Source organism: Panthera leo, chromosome F2 (genome assembly GCF_018350215.1).
Source record: "Panthera leo isolate Ple1 chromosome F2, P.leo_Ple1_pat1.1, whole genome shotgun sequence".
NCBI classification, from domain to species: Eukaryota; Metazoa; Chordata; class Mammalia; order Carnivora; family Felidae; genus Panthera; species Panthera leo.
The window spans coordinates 5549429-5569590 of NC_056695.1; the positions used below are offsets into that span (position 1 = coordinate 5549429).

The following is a 20162-nucleotide window of genomic DNA, read 5'->3' on the forward strand; positions in this document are numbered from 1 at the left end:
TCAATGAAACACACTGTTAACTGGAGATATTTTTAATCAATCCCTAGGCTTTAAATATACAGAGATAGCGTAGAATACATTTCTGAGGCACAGTAGTCATCTCTGGGAATGCTTACAATCTAACTTCATAGAACTCCATCGGAAATAATTTACCTTATAGAAGCCACACTAATCATGAAGCCTTTTTGGCCTACTCTTTTTTTTTTTTTTTTTTTTTTTTTTCAGCCTAATATGTCTTTCCATTAAGTTCTTACCTGTCATTATTCAATAGCCTCTTCTTCACTTTTACAAAAATAGCACTCCAACTATCGGGGTGCCTGCCTGGGGGGCTCAGTCGGTTAAGTGTACAACTTCGGTTCAGGTCACGATCTCACGGTTCGTGAGTTCAAGCCCCCGCATCAGACTCTCTGCTGTCAGCACAGAGCCTGCTTCGGATCCTCGCCTCCCTTTCTCTGCCCCTCCCCCCACTCTCAAAAATAAATAAGCATTTTACAAAATAGCACTCCAGCTCTTAGAAAGTTAAGAGCCAAAGCTACTTCATTTTTCTGAATGTTGTAAATACCATAATTACTATGTTAAGTGCAATGAACTAAAAGTGTGGTATTTTCCCTGTTCTTTACTACATAGCATTATTGCAAAATTCCATTCCACCTCCTCTGTTTTTTAAGCATAATTACTTGTCTTTGCCCATAAGCCAAAATAAATAACACTGAAATTGAAAATGTAGCTTCAGAATATTCCTGAAGCCAAAGGGCATTTTTGAGCTTGTTTTTCTGATGGATAAAGGAGAACGTATGTTACGTACACAGACAGGATACACTCCGATATGGGAGAGATCAAACGTGGTGCACCATACAAGCATGGGCTAGTACAGGCATGCCTGTGTCCCTGACGCCAACACGACAGAGGACGAGCAGTGAGAGGCAATGACTGTGCTGGCTATGCCCTGGCAAACCACTCATGCTGTGTCTACTTTAGAAGGATGGGGGTTTTCTATCATTTTATTGCAGGGTTCTCATTTTTACACTGTTGCTTTTACATGAAGCTGTTTTAAAGTATCAGAATGCGATACAGGCTGGCTCAGTCAGGGGAGTGTGTGACTCTCGATCTCAGGGTCATGAGTTCCAGCTCCATAGTACATGTAGAGATTACTTAAATAAAATAAAATAAAATAAAATAAAAAATCCAAACAGAGCATCCAAGCAGCCCACATATTTTCCTAACTCCATAACACATAGCTCTCCTCTTTTTATTTAGGACAGCAGTACCATACGTCCAGACTTCAAAAAGACAGGAATTTTCTCAGGAGACTAGTTAGCAGTTTAGAAAATACATATTTATCCATATATACATATGTAGTAATCACATCCCAATAGTCTAACTTCCGCAACAAATAGATTCAATTCAAAGAAAAGTAACACAGATCTTTTATATTTCAGTTTTAATAGAATTCATATTTCCAATTAGTGCAATTAAAGACAAATCTGAATGGATGTATTTAAATATTATTTAAAAGAATTGTAAAAGTGGACTTCATACAGGATTATTCAAAAAAATATATTACTTAAATCATTTCTCACCAGTACTCTGAGACATAATTTATGTAATTAAATATTTAATTCATACCTATATGGAATATTAACCATATAAGAAAATAATATAATAAAAATAAAAGAATAGCATACTTTTCAATATTCTATTTAAATTGTGTGATTTAAGCATTGTTTTAAAACATTTCAAATTACTCTATACACAAAGATAAACCAAGAAAGACTTCGTTGTACAGAAGGACACAACTAATCAATTATTTCTGTAAAATCTCAGATGAGATTTTCATCTTAATACAGCAAAAAATTAGATGCTTCCCCTCTTTGTACAGTTAGTATGATTCCAGGCACTTTTTCCTTCAAGTTGCATTTATATTCTTAAGCAATGCCTATCAGGGAGAAGAAGAAAAATGTCATTTATAATCTGGTTTTTAATGTACTTAAAAATATGTATAGTTTTAATATAGTCATATTTTATTTTATTTTGCTTAAAGAATCTGCGGGCTCAATGCATAATCTAATCCTGAGAATATAGGCTAATGTGTGTGTGGAAGGGAAAAGGGTCAATCAGTACTTTTAGATACTTTCAATTATGGCTTCCCCACTAAAGTGTTAGGATATCTAAATAAACTGAAAAATGAACTTGGCATCACCTAAATAACTTATAAATATTCCTAAAACGTAGTAATCTGTAACTCTGTGTTTCTAATACCTTGTTAAATAAATAATGAGAAACACATACTCCTATAGAGGAAATCACTAAACCTCTAAACTTTACAGTTTCCAAGGGGCGTATTTATCAGCTCTGTCTTCCATGAATCTCGTCTCAGGGGAAGTTAGCTGGTAGGCAATATTTTGTATTATAGCACAGTACTTGTTTTTTGAGAACTTTTGCAGTTAATATGTTGTTTTGGACTTTATGTTTATTTACTCATTCACATTAAATATGCTAAAACCAAGAAAGATAAATGTGGCTTGATTTAGGTAATTTCAACAGCTTAATGAATTTTCTTTATTTGTTCATGTTTTACATTATTCACAAGGTTTGAGATAGATTGAGAGTAATTAATTCAAGTACATTGCCATTGAATGCTAAAATGATCTAGCTCATTTTCTTAATCTAAAAAAGAGAATTTTTAAAATTTAGCAACTAAAAATATGCAGAATTAAGAGTGCCCATTATTATTAATCATCACTATTTATTTATTTAAATGTTTATTTATTTTTCAGAGAGAGACAGAGTGTGAGAGGGGGAGGGGGAGGGAGAAAGGGAAACACAGAATCCAAAGCAGGCTCAAGACTACGAGCTGTCAGCACAGAGCCCGATGCAGGGCTCGAACTCAAGAACTGCGAGATAATGATCTGAGTCAAAGTCGGAGGCTCAACAGACTGAGCCACCCAGGAGCCCCTATAATTGCTTTTTAAAGAAGAATAAAAATAGCAATGCAAGTCAGGATTGTCTTAGTAACTGGCACAACAAACCTGTGAGATGAGTTACTTGGGGTAGATTAAGTCACATAGGCCAGATGGAGATATATATAGATACTTCTAGACTACATGTATCCCATGACTTCCATTTCTACCCTCACAAGCTATGAAACTAGTTTCTTTAAAGGGACTTGTCCGTGGTGCTGAAATACTGACCCCAGCCCCCGCCCCCTCCCCCAAACAGGTTGGCTTTGATCTGCACTGGGAAAGAATTACTGAGTAGAAAGATCTCTGCAAAAAATGAATGTCTTTCAGTCTCTTGTATACAGTCTACTTTTGTAAATATTATAATTTTCATCAGATTTATTTAGGTTATCCGAATACTTTATTACCCTAGGGCTCTTAGGGTAATTTAGCCAGAATGAAAATTCTGACTTACCATTTCAGTCTGGCAAAGTATATGCTAGAGCAGATGATGATTACATGGTTATGTTTTTGATCCCTTGCTTTTTCTTTTATTCTTCCAATACTTTCTCTCTTCTCCTTACCTATCTTGCATAAACCAAAAGTTTAGGACCCAGTGCAACTTTTATTATATCTTTTGACCAGCTGAAAAGAAAATAGAGCTTTAAATAGTTTTGTTCATCTAATGTCTACCTGCATTAAGGCTTCTGCACAAAGATAATATAACCACAAAGGTTGAAATATTTTTAAAAAATCACTCAGGGGGCACCTGGGTGGCTCAGTCGGTAAGTGTCCAACTTCAGCTTGTCATGATCTCACCGTTAATGAGTTCGAGCCCCGCGTCGGGCTCTGTGCTGACAGCTCAGAGCCTGGAGTCTGCTTCAGATTCTGAGTCTCCCTCTCTCTCTGCTCCTCCCCCACTCACACTCTGTCTCTCTCTCCAAAATAAATAAACATTAAAAAAAAAAAATTTAAAATCACTCAGGACTGGTAAGGCTACCAAAAAGCTGTTTACCTTACTTAATTTAATCACTGTTGAGGGCATTTGTAATGAACTCAATAAAGCAGTCTGTGCATTTAGACCAAGCTTTAACACTAAGTAAAAAATCCACAGCTTAAGTTCATTATGTGTTGCTAACATCAGCTATCTGGCTTTTTCAATTGTTCAACATTTCTTAAGAAAGTTAGCCTGTCAAACAGAATAAGAAAAATAAATAAATACATACTGCTAGGCCAGGTCTTGTCTGTGAGCACTGGGGACTCGCTGCCAACCTTGTAAGCAATCTAGCACATCTCTTGTAATCTAGGAAAACATTTAAAGGTCAATTATGTATATAGTTACTACAAGTGTCGGGAAAACCATGTTATTATTGTCACTGATTAATAATGAGAGCTACAATTTAATAAGCACCCAACACAACAAATGTTTAACCGGGGTCTTTTCATGAATTCTCCTCCTAACACAATCAGGGAGATGTTACTGTTGTCTCACTTAAGAGTCAAAGATGAAAACCCAGCATCCAAATGTTAAGAATCTATCTCATAACCAGCGAGCAGCCTGAGTCCAAAGAGCAAGATGTCCCCACTGTGCCGTGGGATCACTCAGTCTGCTTTGATTCCTGTGTGATTCATTTCCCCAAGTCATTGAACACAAGCAGTTTTGAAAAAAATTATAACAACTCGGACTCAACAACCTGAGTAAAATTGAATATTCCTCAAGATGGCCAATCTAGTGAAGAAGAAGCAAAATGCTTAAAATCCATTTACCTAAAAAGGGAAGTTTAGGTTCAGAAAGGAATTTAAAAACAGCTGAATTAGCTCACGTGATCATGATGTAGGCAGTTTCAATGACAGCATTTAAAATATTACGTTTGAAATGACTATTAACTTCAGTAACTTAAGTGTCCAAAAGAATTCATTAGAGCAACCCTTAAAACACTATGCTACCATTGTTGAGAACAATGGATCACTCGTTGTATAAATGATACAATATGAAACTGTTTAAAATAACTTAAGAGGAAATTCTGACTTCCCCTTCACCGTCATCCTATTTTTGTGTTTCATTTATATGACAAAGCACTTTATGCCAAGGAATTTGAAAAACGATAAAAGGTTTAAATCTCTGACAAACGTTTCATCCAGTAAGGAAATCTGGCTATTTTCAGATTTGGATCTAGTCCCAATTATGAAGTTCCGTTCCTTACGCTGTCAACGACACACACACAAACGTTACTTAAGTACTGTCAGTGTTATAAATAGCATCTCATACAATGTTTAGTCTATTTCCAGCTACAGAGAGTGGAAGTTTAAAATTACATGCATTTATTGCTGGATACAGACTTTTTCTAAAAGAAAAAAAAAAAAAACTATCCAAACTACTTACAAGCTGGCGTTGAACAATCTCTGGTATTGTAATAGAGTCGATGGAAATGTATGCTACATTCATCTGAAAATGTGATTGGCCCTATGGGAAAAGAAAAGAACATTTATGATAAACATAGGCATGTTTTCCAAACAGATTTGCTAGCATTTATGGGTAGAGATATTACAACTGTAGCTTAACATCCTTCCATGCCCTTAAAAGAACTTGTCTGGAAGCACTTCTCCTTATCTTGGCTCTGTGGGAGGCAGTACATTGTGATCTGTGAAAAATCATCTAAATTCACTATCAATTCTCAACATTTCACGCAATGGAACCTTCAGTTTCTAAAGAACTCTTTAGAATAACTAAGAGAGAAAAGCTCTAGACAGAAAAAAAAAATCTCTAGAAAGCAAATCAAGAGGATGTGAAAAATAAAAAATAAATATCTTTGGTCCCCTCTTTCTGTTCTTCAGTTTTTTAATTTTTTTAAATACTTATTTATTTTTGAGAGAGGGAGACAGACTGTGAGCAGGGGAGGGGCAGAGAGACAGGGAGACACAGAATCTAAAGCAGGCTCCAGGCCTGAGCTGTGAGCACAGAGCCAGATGCGGGGCTCAAACTCACGGACCGGGAGATCATGACCCGAGCCAAAGTCGGATGCTTAACTGACTGAGTGCCACTCAGGCACCCCTCTTCAATTTTTTATTTAATAGGAACTAATGTTTATATGCAGAGAGCCTTATTCCATTTTCTAATTATAGTAATTTGTGTCTTATTAGTGTCAAGGACTATTGTAAAGTGAATAGGGCTTGAGACTTCCTTTTTATTGCCACAAATCCCAGACAGTCCCCACCAAAATTCACCTCTGTATCTGGAGTCTGGCGTTCTGGAAGTGGTAGAAGGACCCACAGTGGCATGAACAGAGTACCTGGACACAATACTGGGAAATTCCTTACACTTGCTGGGGCTCAGGGGGGTCTTGGCTTGATATGCAAAACCATTGTTCTGAAGTTGACTAACGAACATGGCTGCTGGCTTCGGTTAAGTGGGGAAAACTGTATCTTCCCCAGCTTATAGGCCTGAGATGTAAACCAAGGAAAGGTAGCTGGGACGATTAGGAATGGCCAGGCAAGAGGAATGGTCAGGATGGGGGTGCTTGGTTCAAAACAATTTAGTGGTTTGCTAGAAATGGAGGCACAGGATGCTTTCCAATGATCTCACAAAGTTGATATGAAGAACAAAACAATATCATGGAAGAGTATTTCATGCTTAAGGTATGGTGTACGAAAGCCCATCTTTCCCCTAGACAAAAAAACCTCTATTGCCCCCATCAGCTGGAGAGCCTGGTCTAAATTCCTTACATTCTCTTTGGGACCCTTCACAGAATGACTCTAGCCTACATTTTCAGCCATAGTTTTACCCAGTGGCCACACACGCCTTTACCTAACCATACCCCACAGTGCACCCACACCGTCTACCTGTCCTGCCCCCAAACTACCATGTTCTCAAAGAATTCCTTGTGACCAGAATGCTTCTCTCATCCAGGAAAGTACCATTCATTCCTTAGAGCCCAACGTAAATACAGTGTCGACTACAAGCCTATCCTGCTGGTTCTTGGCAAAATTACTCACTTTCTGTGTATCCCTAAAACTGTATTTACACTTCTATTGCCTACCAAGATCGGGATTATATTACCATTAATACAAGTTAATGGCATTTGTCCACTCCCTAACTGGACTGCTGAGATTCTTACAGACATTTCTCTTCAAATGCCAAGTGCCTAACACAGTAATTTGCACACAATCTTTTTATTTAATTGAGTCACTGGTAAATTTTGTGCTTACCTGTGAAATGCTTTATTAATTTGTCTTTCAAGCTCGAATCTTTTAGGAACATTTCTGCAAAGAAAAAAAAGAGTTTTAGGATTTGTGGGAGGCGTTTCCATCATGAAAAACATCCTTACAAATAGCCTATAACGACAGGCACCTGACTCATGAACTCACAGTGGGTCATGCAGCCGATTCCAAGTCTGTATCGCTAGCCCTGACGGTTCCCTGGGGGCTCCAGACCTCCCCCGGGGCTACCCGCTTGCCCCTACCACTCTATCCAGGAAACGTACAGGCCTCTCAAAAGTACACAGCCAGACCTGAACGTCTGATTTCCCTGCTGTCCCAGACTCGCATCTCCCCCACACTCCCTGGTCTCCTACCTGGCATCACTCTTTACTCTTGGCTCGGGCCAGATATCAAGAAGACATGCTTGACTTTCCTCTTTCCCTCTCTGCTATACACGATCCATTACTTGATTTCATATATTCCACCTCCAAAAATGATCTGAGACCCATACACCTGTTTCCTCTCATTACCACGAGACTGGTCCAAGCCGTCATACTTTCATGACTGTACCCGGCCAACAGCCTCCTGATGGGTCTTCTCCGTCCCCCAACCCACTCTCCCCATTACAGCTGGAACAAATGAACGGAAATGGGCTCCAGGCCAGGATATTCTCCCACTTAAAGGGCTTTGCACTTTAGTTTTTTTTTTTTAACTTTTATTTTAGTTATTCATTTATTTATTTATTTTGAGAGTGAGAGAAAGCACGAGCACGGGAGGGGCAGAGAGACAGTCAGAATCCCAAGCAGGCTCTGTGCTGCCAGTGCAGAGCCGGATGCAGGGCTGGAGCACACGAATCACGACCTGAGCCCAAGTCGGACGCTTAACCGACTGAGCCACCCAGGCGCCCCAAGGGCTTGGCACTTTAAATAAGTGAAAATAAAAACTCAAAGTGCATCCCACCCTTCACCTTGTATTCCCTATAAATACACCGCCCAGACAATGCTATTTATAAAAACAGTTGGGGGAGTATGCGCCACTCTTCTAGAGGAAAAGAAAACCGACACGTTAAAAAATCTTGAACCTGATGTTTGTTGGCAGTGGCAGATTTAAACCTTCAATGTTCTTATAACTGAGTCCTGTGCGCGTCGAACATCAAATGAGTCTAATATCAGGGGGCGCGAATGCTTGTCACCTCCCTATAAGTGAGTCGGAACGACCACGCTGATTTGTGTGGCCTTGTTGAGACAGGCACTGTAAAACGAAGACTCGGGAATTCTAACGCCCTTTACATCCTACAGTTAATGAGGGCTGTGAGAGCCCCTCCTTGCCTGGGCGGCTCCCTGCTCCCCGCAGCCCTGTGTAAGCCCAGAACAGCATTGTCAGGGCGGTAGGCTTGCGGCTGGATTGGAGCTCCCCTTCCCCTGACAACAAACATCTACACTTTATGACCGATCCAAACTAATCCAGAAAAACAAAGCAACCCTGACGATGTAAATATCTCTTTATATAAATATCTCGGTTGTCTCATCCATTAGAGTCCAGCTTGAACATGGGTCCTTCCTCCATATCTCTCTGCAACCTCTCAGCCAATTGCTGAGCCAATTGGCTCCTGTGGTGTCAATACTCCACGTTTTATCTGGCAAAGCAGCTCCCCTGGCCCTTTCTGAAAGCTGAGCCGGCCGAATGCAGAAAGACCACTTTGGCGAAAGCGTGTTCGAAGATCAGAGTAAGTCTAGTTCCAAACGTATTTTCCACTATAATTTTAGTATTTAGACCTGGCACGACGGTGACATTCGGGTTTAAAATACATTTTAATTTTTTTTAAGTTTACTTATTTTTGAGAGAGAGAGACAGAGTGCCGGTGGGGGAGGGGCAGAGAGAGGGGGAGACACAGAATCCGAAGCAGGCTGCAGGCTCCGAGCTGTCGGCACGGGGCTGGAACCCACGGACCACGAGATCATGACCTGAGCCGAAGTCAGACGTTCAACCGACTGAGCCACCCAGGCGCCCCGGAAAGGTACACATTTTAAATAAATTACCCCCTCTTGTACACCCCCCCTGCACAATTTCTAACTTCTATAAAGGAAATTGTCACATTCCGATTAGCATAATAGTGAACTGTGGACATGTCTGGCTCCAAGCAATATTGTGGGCTCTTATGTTTGTAAGTTTATTTATTTATTTTGAGAGAAAGACGGAGAGGGCAAGCAGGGGAGGGGCAGAGAGAGAGAGAGAGAGAATCCCAAGTAGGCTCTGCACTGTCAGCGTGGAGCCAGACGCAGGGCTCAAACCCACAAACTGTGAGATCATGACCTGAGCAGAAACCAAGAGTCAGACCCTTAAGTGACTGAACCACCCAGGCACCCCTATTTTGTACCTATGTCTAATGATATAATATATAATTATGAAAAACAATTATGAGAAGTTTAACCAATACAAATGCCTATGTCAAAAATCAATGCATTACTGGATTATGTGAAACACTGAATAAAAACTTGTGGTTGGTATATTTATTTGCAGCCCCCCACGGGCAGCACACATCAGTCTCACTAGGCCCACCTTCAAGACACTAAGTGATGTCTGTTGCCTAAACTGACCCTGTTATCAGCGCCAGTAAAGAAAAGGCCCAAAGCAAGGAAGAGGGTGGAAACCAAGAGTCAGACACTGGACCAACCCAGCCACCCATGCGCCCTCGTGGGCTTCTTAAGGAAAGGGACGATGTCTTGTTCATGTGTTATCACCTGCAGGATGTACAATAGTGTCTTGCGGACGGAACATCTAGGAAATGTTTAAGGAATTAAAAGCTGAGAGGATGACCCCTCGAGGAGGTTGTTACCTTTGGAATGAAAACAATCAATGCTTTGCTTGAGCTCAGACAGGTCACCAAGAGAAACCATACTTTTAATACACTGGAATTGTCATTTCAAAGTACAAACATAACATAGGAACACATAGCAGGTTGACTTAAAGGAAACAGAGAAGTGATCATTAAGTTGACACCCCAAGTGATAAGCGAGAGATGTCTAGGTAAGAAGCGACGGGACGAACACCCCAGAACAACAACAAAGAAAGGAGATCTCCAGTAAGATGAAGACTGACAGGTGTCTCCTAGCTGACGAGCGGAGCCCAGGGGAGCGGTGGGCAGGAACAGAGAACGGAGGGCCAGCCAGCACCCGGGCAAAGGTGGTGAAAAAGGGGAAATCATGCCTTTCCAGTTCCTGTATTTCTGAGGCTTTAACATCTGAAGCCTTGCTGGCCCCGGAGAGATGGCCCCTCTCGGAGCTGGCCAGTGATTCCTGGAGAAAGGAAAGCCCGAGCACACCTTTCATCTGCAAACCAACCAATCCACAGCCCAGGCCCCTACTACCTGCCTCATCCAGTCCTCACACTCAGGGCCAATATTCCCCCGCCCTCATTCCCCAGGGCCAGGAACCAAACAGGTACATACCGCCCTACACTCCGGAGCCCGCCGAAATCATTTCAACTGGCCGGTCCTAAGCCAGCTCACCTTGCCCCTCCTGAAGAAACCACCCCGCTCCCGACCAAACCTGGTGCTTCCCCGTCTGACCCTAGGGGCCTGCTGTGACCCGGTTTCTAGGGAACTGTGAGCAAAACTTCTTCCTTCACGACAGTCATTTCCAGGTCTTGCCATGCCCGACTGAAAACAAATCCCGCGTACATCTCAAAACACGAGCAGTGGTGGATACAGGCATACCTTGAAAATATTCCAGGTTCGGTTTCAGACCACCCCAGTAAAGCAAGCCAAGTTAATCTCTGCCTTCCCAGTGCCTACGAAGGTTATGTTTATATTATACTGTAGTCTGTTAAGCGTGCGATAGCATTACGTCTCTTTTTTTTTTTAAAGTACATCTTGGGGCGCCTGGGTGGCTCTGTCGGTTAAGCGTTCGACTTCAGCTCAGGTCATGATCTCACAGTTCGTGAGTTCGAGCCCCGCGTTGGGCTCTGTGCTGACAGCTCAGAGTCTGGAGCCTGCTTTGGATTCTGCATCTCCCTCCTCCCCTGCTTATGTGCACTCTCTCTCTCTCTCTCAAAAATAGATAAACATAAAACAAATTTTTTTGTAATAAATAAAAATTTAAAAAGTACATACCTTAGGGGTACCTAGGTGGCTCAGTCGATTGAGCATCTAACTCCTAGTTTCGGCTCAGGCTATGATCTCAAGGTTCTTGAGTTTGAGCCCCACCTCAGACTCTGTACTGGTGATGATGTGGGCCTGCTTAGGATTTTTTCTCTCTCCTTCTCTGCCCCTCCCCCGTGCTTGCTCTCTCTCTCTCTCTCTCTCTCTGTCTCTCTCTCTCAAAATAAATAAACTTTTTAAAAAAAGTACATATCTTGGGGCGCCTGGGTGGCTCAGTCGGTTAAACATCCAACTTTGGCTCAGATCATGATTTCATGGTCTGGGGGTTCGAGCCCCATGTCGGGCTCTGTGCTGACAGTTCAGAGCCTGGAGCCTGTTTCGGATTCTGTGTCTCCCTCTCTCTCTGCCCCTCCCCTGTTCATGCTCTGTCTCTCTCTGTCTCAAAAATAAGTAAACTTTTTAAAAAAGTACATATCTTGGGGCGCCTGGGTGGCTCAGTCGATTAAACATCCAACTTCAGCTCGGGTCATGATCTCACAGTTGGTGGGTTCGAGCCCGATAGTATTTTGTCCACGGCAGAACTCCTTTGAAAACTGGATTCAATTTTCTCAAATCCTGCCACTGCTCTATCAGCAAAGTGTATGTAATATTCTGAATCCGTGACTGTCAGTTCAACAGAATTCACAGCATCTTCACCAGGAGGAGTAGGTTCCGTCCTAAGAAACTACTTTTCTTGGCTCATCCGTGCGAAGCAGCTCCTGATCCATAAAAGTCTGATCGTGACGTGGCAGCAATCCCGTCACGTGTTCAGGCTCCACTTCTGGCTCTAGTTCTCGTGCTGTTTCCATCACACCTGCACTTGCTTCCTCCCTGAAGTCCGCAACCCCGTAATGTCATCCATGAGGGTTGGAAGCAACTGCTCCCAAAACGCTTGTCCCTAGTGATATTTTGACCTCTTCCCGTGCGTCACGAATGTTCTTAACGGCATCTAGAACGGTGAGTCCTTTCCAGAAAGGTTTCCGATATGCTCACCCAGATCCATCACAGGAGTCACTGTTTGGCAGCTATGGTCTTGTGAAATGTACTGCTTAAATGATAAGCCTTGAAAGTCCAAATTACTTCTTGACCCATGGGCTGCGGAACGGATGTTGTGTTAGCAGACATGCTAACGACATTAATGTCATTCTACGTCTCCATCAGAGCTCTTGGGTGACCAGGTGCATTGTCAATGAGCGGTAATATCTTGAAAGGAAATCTTTTTTCTGAGCAGTAAGGAGATCTCAGCAATGGGCTTAAAATATTCGGCAAACCAGGTTGTAAAAAGATGTGCTGTCATCCAGGCTTTGTTCCATTTGTAGAACACAGGCACAGGAGATTTAGCATAACTCTTAAGGGCCCTAGGATTTGTGGAATAGTAAATGAGCGCTGGCTTCCATTTAGAGTCACCAGCTGCATTAGCCCTAACCAGAGAATCAGCCTGTCCTTTGAAGCTCTGAAGGCAGACGTTGACTCCTCTCCAGCTATGAAAGTCCTAGATGGCATCTCCTTCCAATAGAAGGCTGTTTCATCTGTATGGAAGTTCCGTTGTTTAGTGTAGCGACTTACATTAATGATCTCAGCTACACCTCCTGGATAACTGGCCAAAGCTTCTACATCAGCCCTTGCTACTCAGCTTTGCACTTTTTTATTATGCCGACGGCTTCTCTCCTTGAGCCTCAGGAGCCAACCTCTGCCCGCCTCCAACTTTTCTTCTGCAGTCTCTCAGCGTCCGTGGAATCGAAGAGAGTTCGGGACCTTGTTCCGGTTTAGGCTTTGGCTTAAGGGAATCTCGTGGCTGGTCTGATCTTCTCTCCAGGTCATTGAAACTTTCCCCATGTCAGCAATAAGGCTGTTTTGCTTTCGTATCATTTATGCGTTCGCTGGAGTAACACTTGTCATTTCCTTCAAGAACTTCTCCTTGGCATTCGCAACTTGGCTAAGTGTTTGGTGCCACAGGCCGAGCTTTGGGTCTGTCTTGCCTTCCTCACCAAGCTGAAGAGTTTCCAGCTTTTGATTGAGAGACATGTGACACTCCTTTCACTTGAACACTAAGAGGCCACGGCAGGATTATTAATTGGCCTAATTTCCAATACTGTAGTGTCTGGGGAATGGGGACACCCGAGGAGAGGGGCCAGCAGTGGTCTCATAAGCGGCCCCTCCCCACTGCTCTGGCCTCACGTAGCCTTGCCTTACTTCCCTTGTCACCGCACTGTCTCCTGGCCTCCCCACCCCCCCCCCCCACCCGTGTCCCCCAGGGGCTGAGGTAGAGCTGGGCTGCGGGAAGCGGCCAAAACAATGTTTCCCCAGAGTGGGGCTCCTTCAAAACCAGTTCTGTGAGCTGCAAATAAAGAATAAATGCTAGATTTTGAAAAGAGAGAGAAAGAGAGAGAGAGAGAGAGAGGGCAAGAGAGCAGGGGAGGGGCAGAGAAAGAGGGAGAGAATCCCGAGCGGACTCCGAGCTGTCAGCGGCTAGCCTGAGGAGGGGCTCGATCTTACAACCACAAGATCATGACCTGAGCTCAAGTTATGAGCCAGAGGCACAACGGACTGAGCCAGTAGGCGCCCCCATCTTGGACTTCTGTACCTTGGGGACTCTCGTGACCTCTATCTGTGTTGACTAGTTTTTTCCCCCTCCTTCCTTCATCCCCTCCCTGGGCGTCTAAGTAGCCAGAGATCTGAGTTTCCAGTGCTGATTTGGGAGCCTGGCCTCGGGAAGGTGCGAGTTAACGACAGCCACCTCGGCCGGCTCAAAACTGCGTGTGCCTCAAGCATTCCCGGAGGCCAGCTAGAAGAGGGAAGCAAAGCGGGGCTCCCCGAGCCCGGTCAGGCTGTGTCTGCGTGTTCAGGCAGGGTTCTTGCTCAGTTCTCAAAGCCGGGTCAGACCCAGGAGGAGGGGCTTCCAGGGCGGGAACCGTGCGCCAGGCCCGGGTCCGCGGAGGCCGACCCGCGGGGTTTCGGCCGCTGCACCTGCCTCCGGAAAGGGCCTCCCTCGCCGGGTCACGCCGGTTCCTTCGAGAGACGGGGTTTTTTGCTACTTAAGTCTCGACAAGGCGAAGTCTAATAAACTCCTTACCTGCTTCCTTGAGAACCAGTCATGTGCAGAGACGGTCCGGTCCCTGCCCTGCTGAACTCCGGTGTCCCGGAGCGGGCAGCCCCCGAGCACCCAGGGTCAGAGCGCACGTCCGGCCGCGACGGGGACCGCTTACCTGTGTTCCGGGTGGCCCTGGCCGCGGGGAGAAACGGCCACGGCTGGGGTTCCTGGTCCGTGGCACGGGCTCCTCCGCGACCCCGGGGCCTCGCCTGGGCCCCGGGCAGGGACAACGCCAGCGCGAGCAGGAGGAGCAGGGGCAGCAGGGCGCCAGGCTTAGCGGGCCGCATGTCTGCGCGCCGGGACGTCCCGAGGGGCGGGTCCCGAGGCAGGTGTGTGCGCGCCGGGAGCCGGGGTGTCCGCGACCCTGGGCGGGGGCGGCGTCCAGCTGGGGCCGCGCGGGAACTCGGCCTGCGGGAGCCGACACCTGTGCGCCTCCGGGTCGTGGGACGGGGACGCGGGGCGGGGCGGAGGCTGGGGGGTGCGCAGGATGGTCCCAGGGGACGAGGGCGAGTCCCGGCGCACTCCGCGACAGACGCGAGCCTCGGACTCGGCTGGTCTTCGCGACCTCGGACACCGGGTCTCGGCTCACGGAACCCGCAACTTCCAGGTCGGGACGCGGCCGCCCGGGGCTGCGGGGTGCGGGGTGCACGGGGCGCCAGAGGCCGGCAGTGCCTGGAGGTGCGACCCAGCCGGTGCGGGAGGCGCGACCTGCCGGGGGCGGCCGGGCCCGGGCGCTAAGTATCCTCCGGGCGGCTGCGGGGGCGGGGCCGCCACCTGGGAGGGCGGCGCCGGGCCCGCCCACCGCCCACGCCCGGCAGCCCCGGCTCCCCCCGGGGGTTCCCCCAGGACTCCTGGCTGGAGTGCTCCCACGGACGAGGTCATCGGGGTTTACCCGCGAGCGCAAGGCCGCAGCCGGCTCGATTTTTTTTTTCTTTTTTTTTTAAGATCGAGAACTCTCCAAATGTTTCGTCCGATGCCAACAATACAGAGACGAGATTGAGTCCACCCGCTCTGATTAAAGTGGGCATCACTGATCAAACTGTGCCGTGAAAATAATCCCAAGGGCGAGCCAACAATTTTTCTAGACCTGGTATTAACAACCCGTCCCGGGAGCTGGGGCAACATAGCAGGCTCTTCAAGAGCCCTGCAAATGGAACTTTACAGAGAAGGATGTTATACAGGTGAATCGCTTTACTATTGTTAAGCCTAAGAACCCGGTATTCCCGAAGAAAGCATAATGGCAGAGGAGAACGTCTTCCACCATGGGAGACACAGAAAAGCAACCTTGGGAAAAGTACACCGAAAGAGACTCAGATGGCCCTAGTTAGGTGGAATAAGTTCTTCCTTACAGCTTTTCCAGGTGAAACGAGAAATCACTGGGCGCTCACGGACATTGAGAAGCATTTCAAAATTTTACTATGCTAGGGAGTTAGCCACCACTATGAAAAGCAGGAAAGATACAAGGTGAAGAAACGCTAGTGGACTTGATGCAGAAATAACCGTGAGAAATGGACTCGAAATCAACTAGCAGGGAGAGGAAGAAACCAAACAAACCTGGAAGCTAGATTATTGCTCAACGTATACTAACACTACAGGAAGTCACCAGTCTGATGAACTTTTCAGAGCCTGACGCTTGGAGCTCAACTTTTTGCTCAGTCCTTAGCCCTGTGACCTCGAGCAAACTGTTTCGCCTCCATTTTCTCTCTGACAAAGTGAAGAGATTGAACTCTCAGGGGTTCTCAGACTGCAAGTAGCATGTGGAAGGAGCATCCGCTGTATGCCTGTGAAGACTGCAGTTCTGGTACCCCCAGGGCTCACGGTTCCACCTCAGAGGTGCCCAGTGAATCTGCGTTTTCAAGGACTCTGGGTAGCTTGGAAGTAATTGGTCCTCGAAACCCACTTTTATTCATTCATCGAAAATCATCTGAATGCAGACTCTAGGCCAGGCACAGTGGAAACACTGAAGCTACCTGCGTGGGCAAAATACACAACCTCGTTGTCTTTGTGAAACATCTAGCCTCATGTTTCTGGTTCCCTAAAGTAATGGTTTCATCGTAGACTATCAGGTTGTGTATAGCTAAATTAAATTATCACTTGTTTTTTCTTGAGTTTACTGTTTATCCTTGACTATTTCTTCTTACTGCCCCAGTTTATGCTACTTGCCTACCTCTTGCTAATTAGTTCGGAAGCAGCTTTAAGTGTTCATGTAGATATTATCTCAGTAACATATGGTAACTTTTTAAAAAAATTTTAATGTTTTACTTATTTTTGAGAGAGAGAGTGTGTGTGTGTGTGTGTGTGTGTGTGTGTGTGTGTGTGAGTGGGAGAGGGGCAGAGCAAGAGGGAGACACAGAATCCGAAGTAGACCCCAGGCTCTGAGCTGTCAGTGCAGAGCCCGACAGGGGCCTTGAACCCACGAATCGTGAGATAATGACCTGAGCCAAAGTCGGATGCTTAACCGACTGAGCCACCCAGGCGCCCCGCTGACTTATTTTTTAATAGACTTTTTAAAGAGCAGTTTCAGATTCACAGCAACATTGAGAAGATACACACACATTCCAGATCATTCTTGTCCCCTGCCCTTCCCCACACACACAGCCTCCTCCATTATCAACATCTCCAACTAGGGTGGTACATTGTTATAACTGATGAACCTACATTGATAGATCATTATCACTCAGAGTGCTGGTTTTGCATTACTGTTCCCTCTTGGTGCGATATGTTCTGTGGATGGGACAAATGTATTATGACATGTTATCTACCACTATAGTATTATTATATGTAGTAGTTTCACTGCCCTAAACATCCTCTTGGTCTGTCTCTCCATCCTTCCCTCTCCCACGTCCAACCCTGGCAACCACTCATCTTTATCCTGTCACCATATTTTTGCCTTTTCCAGAATATCATATAGTTGGAATCATATAGTATATAGCATTCTCGATTCTATTCTTACCAAATTTCAATTATAGAATACGGTGTTATGATCCATATTCACTACATTATACATTAAATCCTCAGACTTCATCTTGTAGCTGCAAGTTTGTACCCTTTTTACCAACCTTTCCCTATTTCCCTCACCCCCAGTCCCTGGCAACCAATTTTCTACTGTTTCCACGAGGGACTTTTTTTTAAATCCACACATACGTGATTCCGTGCAGTATTTGTCTTTCTCTGGCTTGTTTCATCATGCCACCCATGACCATGACCATCCACGTCATCACTAACAGCAGAACTCCTCTCTTTGTCATAGATGCATCATAGTCCATTGTGTGTATCTTCTTTATCTGTTCACCTGTTGATGGATGCTTCAGATGTTCCCATATCTTGGCTTTTGGGAATAACGCTACAGTAAACATGGGAAGTGCAGATACCTCGTCGGTATCCTGTTTTCCTTTCCTTTGGATACACACCCAGAAGTGAGATTGCTGGATCACGGGGTAGTTCTGTTTTCCACAGTGGCTGCACCAAGTCACATGCCCACCAACAGTGCACAAAGGCTCCCTTTTCTCCACATCCTCATCAACACTTGTTATCTCTTGTTTTTTTTGATCAGAGCCATACCGACAGGTATGAAGTGATATCTCATTGTGGTTTTGATTTGCATTTGCCTGAAGATTGGTAACTGACATTGAGCATCTTTTCAGTTGGCCATTTGTATATCTTCTTGGGAAAAAAATAATCTATTCAGTTCCTCTGCTCATTTTTTAAACGTGTTTTGTTGTGTTTTATTTTGTTACTGAATTGGGTACATTCTTTATGTATTTTGGATATTAACCCCTTATCACATGTGTGATTTGCCAATATTTTCTCCCATTCAGTAGGTTGCCTTTTCATTTTGTCGAGAGTTTCTTTTGCTGTGCAGAAGCTTTCTAGTTTGATGTGGTTCTACTTGTTTATTTTTGCTTTTGTTGCCTTTCCTTTGATGTAAATCTAAAAACTCCCTGCCAACATGGATGTCAAGGAGGCTTTTCCAATGTTTTCTTCTATGAGTTTTATGGTTTCAAGTCTTACGTTCAAGGCTTTAATCTATTTTGAGTGGATTTTTGTGTGTGGTGGGAGGTAGGCATCCGGTTTCATTCTTTTGCCTGTGGCTGTCCAGTTTTCCCAGCACCATTTGTTTGAGGAGACCGTCCTTTCCCTCCTGTAGAGTCTTGGCTCCTTTGTCATAAATTGATTGACCACATATCGTTAGCGATTGTTTCTGGGCTCTCTATTCTGTTCGGTTGATCTATGTGTGTGTTTTTGTACCAATGCCGCACTGTGTTGATTACTATAGCTTTTGTAGTAAAGTTTGAAGTCAGGGAGGCTGATGCCTCCAGCTTTGTTCCTCTTTCTCAAGTTTGCTTTGGCTGTTCAGGCTGTCAATCCTTTTTATTTTATTTTATTTTTTTAAAATTTTTTGAAAATGTTTTTATTTATTTTTGAGAGAGAGAGAGACAGAGCACAAGCTGGGGAGGGTCAGAGAGAGAGGGAGACACAGACTCTGAAACAGGCTCCAGGCTCTGAGCTGTCAGCACAGAGCCTGACGTGGGGCTTGAACCTGCGAACAGCGAGATCATGACCTGGGCCAATGTCGATGCTCAACCAACTAAGCCACCCAGGTGCCCCATTTAGGAAAAAAAAAATGTTTATATATTTATTTTGAGAGGAGAGAGAGAGAGAGAAAGAGAGAGAGAGAGAGAGAGAGAGAGACAATCCCAAGAAGGCTCTGCATTGTCAGTGCAGAGTCCAGTGTGGGGCTTGAACTCACGAACTGTGAGATCATGACCTGAGCAGAAATCCAGAGTCAGAAGCTTAACTGACTGAGCCACCCAGGTGCCCCCGGGTGTCCCATTTTTAAAACATAGAAATTTAAAAGGCACAAAAATTGAAAAACCCATTGCTACGCTTCCCCCAAATTATTGATAATATTAACTTAATTTTTAAGAAATCACCATCTTTATCTGTATTTTGTATCTTCTTGGCTAACAAGGTTATTTTTCTTGATTAAGGTTAATAGAAGTTCTATTTCAGGTCAGCTGAAATTATCGATCCAGGATTATCTGTTAGAAATTTAGAACCCGGGCTCCTAGGTGTTCTCTCTCTCTCTCAAAATAAATAAATAAACATTTAAAAAATTTAAAAAAATATTACAACCTCAATTCGAAGTGTGAATTTGAGGAACAGGTAAAGACAGTAACACAGAAAACCAGGAGAACATCCAAAACAATTGAACCGTGCCAACAGGGTTATGAAACCCGGCCCCTTTTTATAGTAATAAAACCTTCCAGGCCATTTCCCTCTAAAACTTGGTGTATTACATGTCACTCTTACTTTTTTTTTTTAACCTCTTTCTTTTTAACTGTGATCTCTGACACAACTTTTATTTATTTATTTTAAAGTTTTCATTTATTTTAAGAAAGAGAGAAAGAGAGCATAAGTAGGGGAGCGGCAGAGAAAGAGGGGAAAAGAGAATCCCAAGCAGGCTTTGCACTGTCAGTGTGGAGCCCGATGAGCGACTTGAACTCACCAACCGTGAGATCATGACATGAGCTGAAGTTGGATACTTACCCAGCCGAGCCACCCAAGCATCCCGTCTTACACAACGTTTAAATAATTTCTTTCATAGCTTTTTTTTCTGCCTATATTACTGGAACATTGGGCACATACATATCCCAGGCTGCAAGATTTTACATAATAGTTTGCTGTTTGATTTGACCTAAACTTTGTTCCATACATACATGATTTGAATTGAGTAATATACAATGTGTTCTGTCAATATAAATGAAGAATCACATAATGCTTTTGCCTCCCTCTT

The 20162-nt window shown here is 44.3% G+C and overlaps 1 protein-coding gene across 1 annotated transcript; it reads right to left on the reverse strand.

Annotated features, from left to right (window-relative positions):
* Nucleotides 1-1424: 1424 nt before the first annotated feature.
* On the reverse strand, nucleotides 1425-15072 carry ALKAL1 (ALK and LTK ligand 1). The gene is made up of 5 exons (XM_042924389.1): nucleotides 14481-15072; nucleotides 7146-7199; nucleotides 5323-5415; nucleotides 4166-4242; nucleotides 1425-1936 (listed from the first exon to the last, which is right to left on the reverse strand). The coding sequence occupies exons 1-5, from the start codon at nucleotides 14650-14652 to the stop codon at nucleotides 1907-1909; spliced, it is 426 nt and encodes a 141-aa protein (XP_042780323.1). The 5' UTR covers nucleotides 14653-15072; the 3' UTR covers nucleotides 1425-1906.
* Nucleotides 15073-20162: the final 5090 nt, after the last annotated feature.

Bases quoted from the DNA above. Each gene is read 5' to 3' on its own strand.
- ALKAL1 (XM_042924389.1), bottom strand. From the start codon at position 14,652: ATGCGGCCCGCTAAGCCTGGCGCCCTGCTGCCCCTGCTCCTCCTGCTC. The intron at 7,200-14,480 runs GTAAGCGGTCCC...TTTTCTTTGCAG, and splicing joins CAGGGCCACCCGGAACACAG to AAATGTTCCTAAAAGATTCG. The intron at 1,937-4,165 runs GTATGTATTTAT...TCTCCCTGATAG, and splicing joins AGACAAGACCTGGCCTAGCA to GCATTGCTTAAGAATATAAA.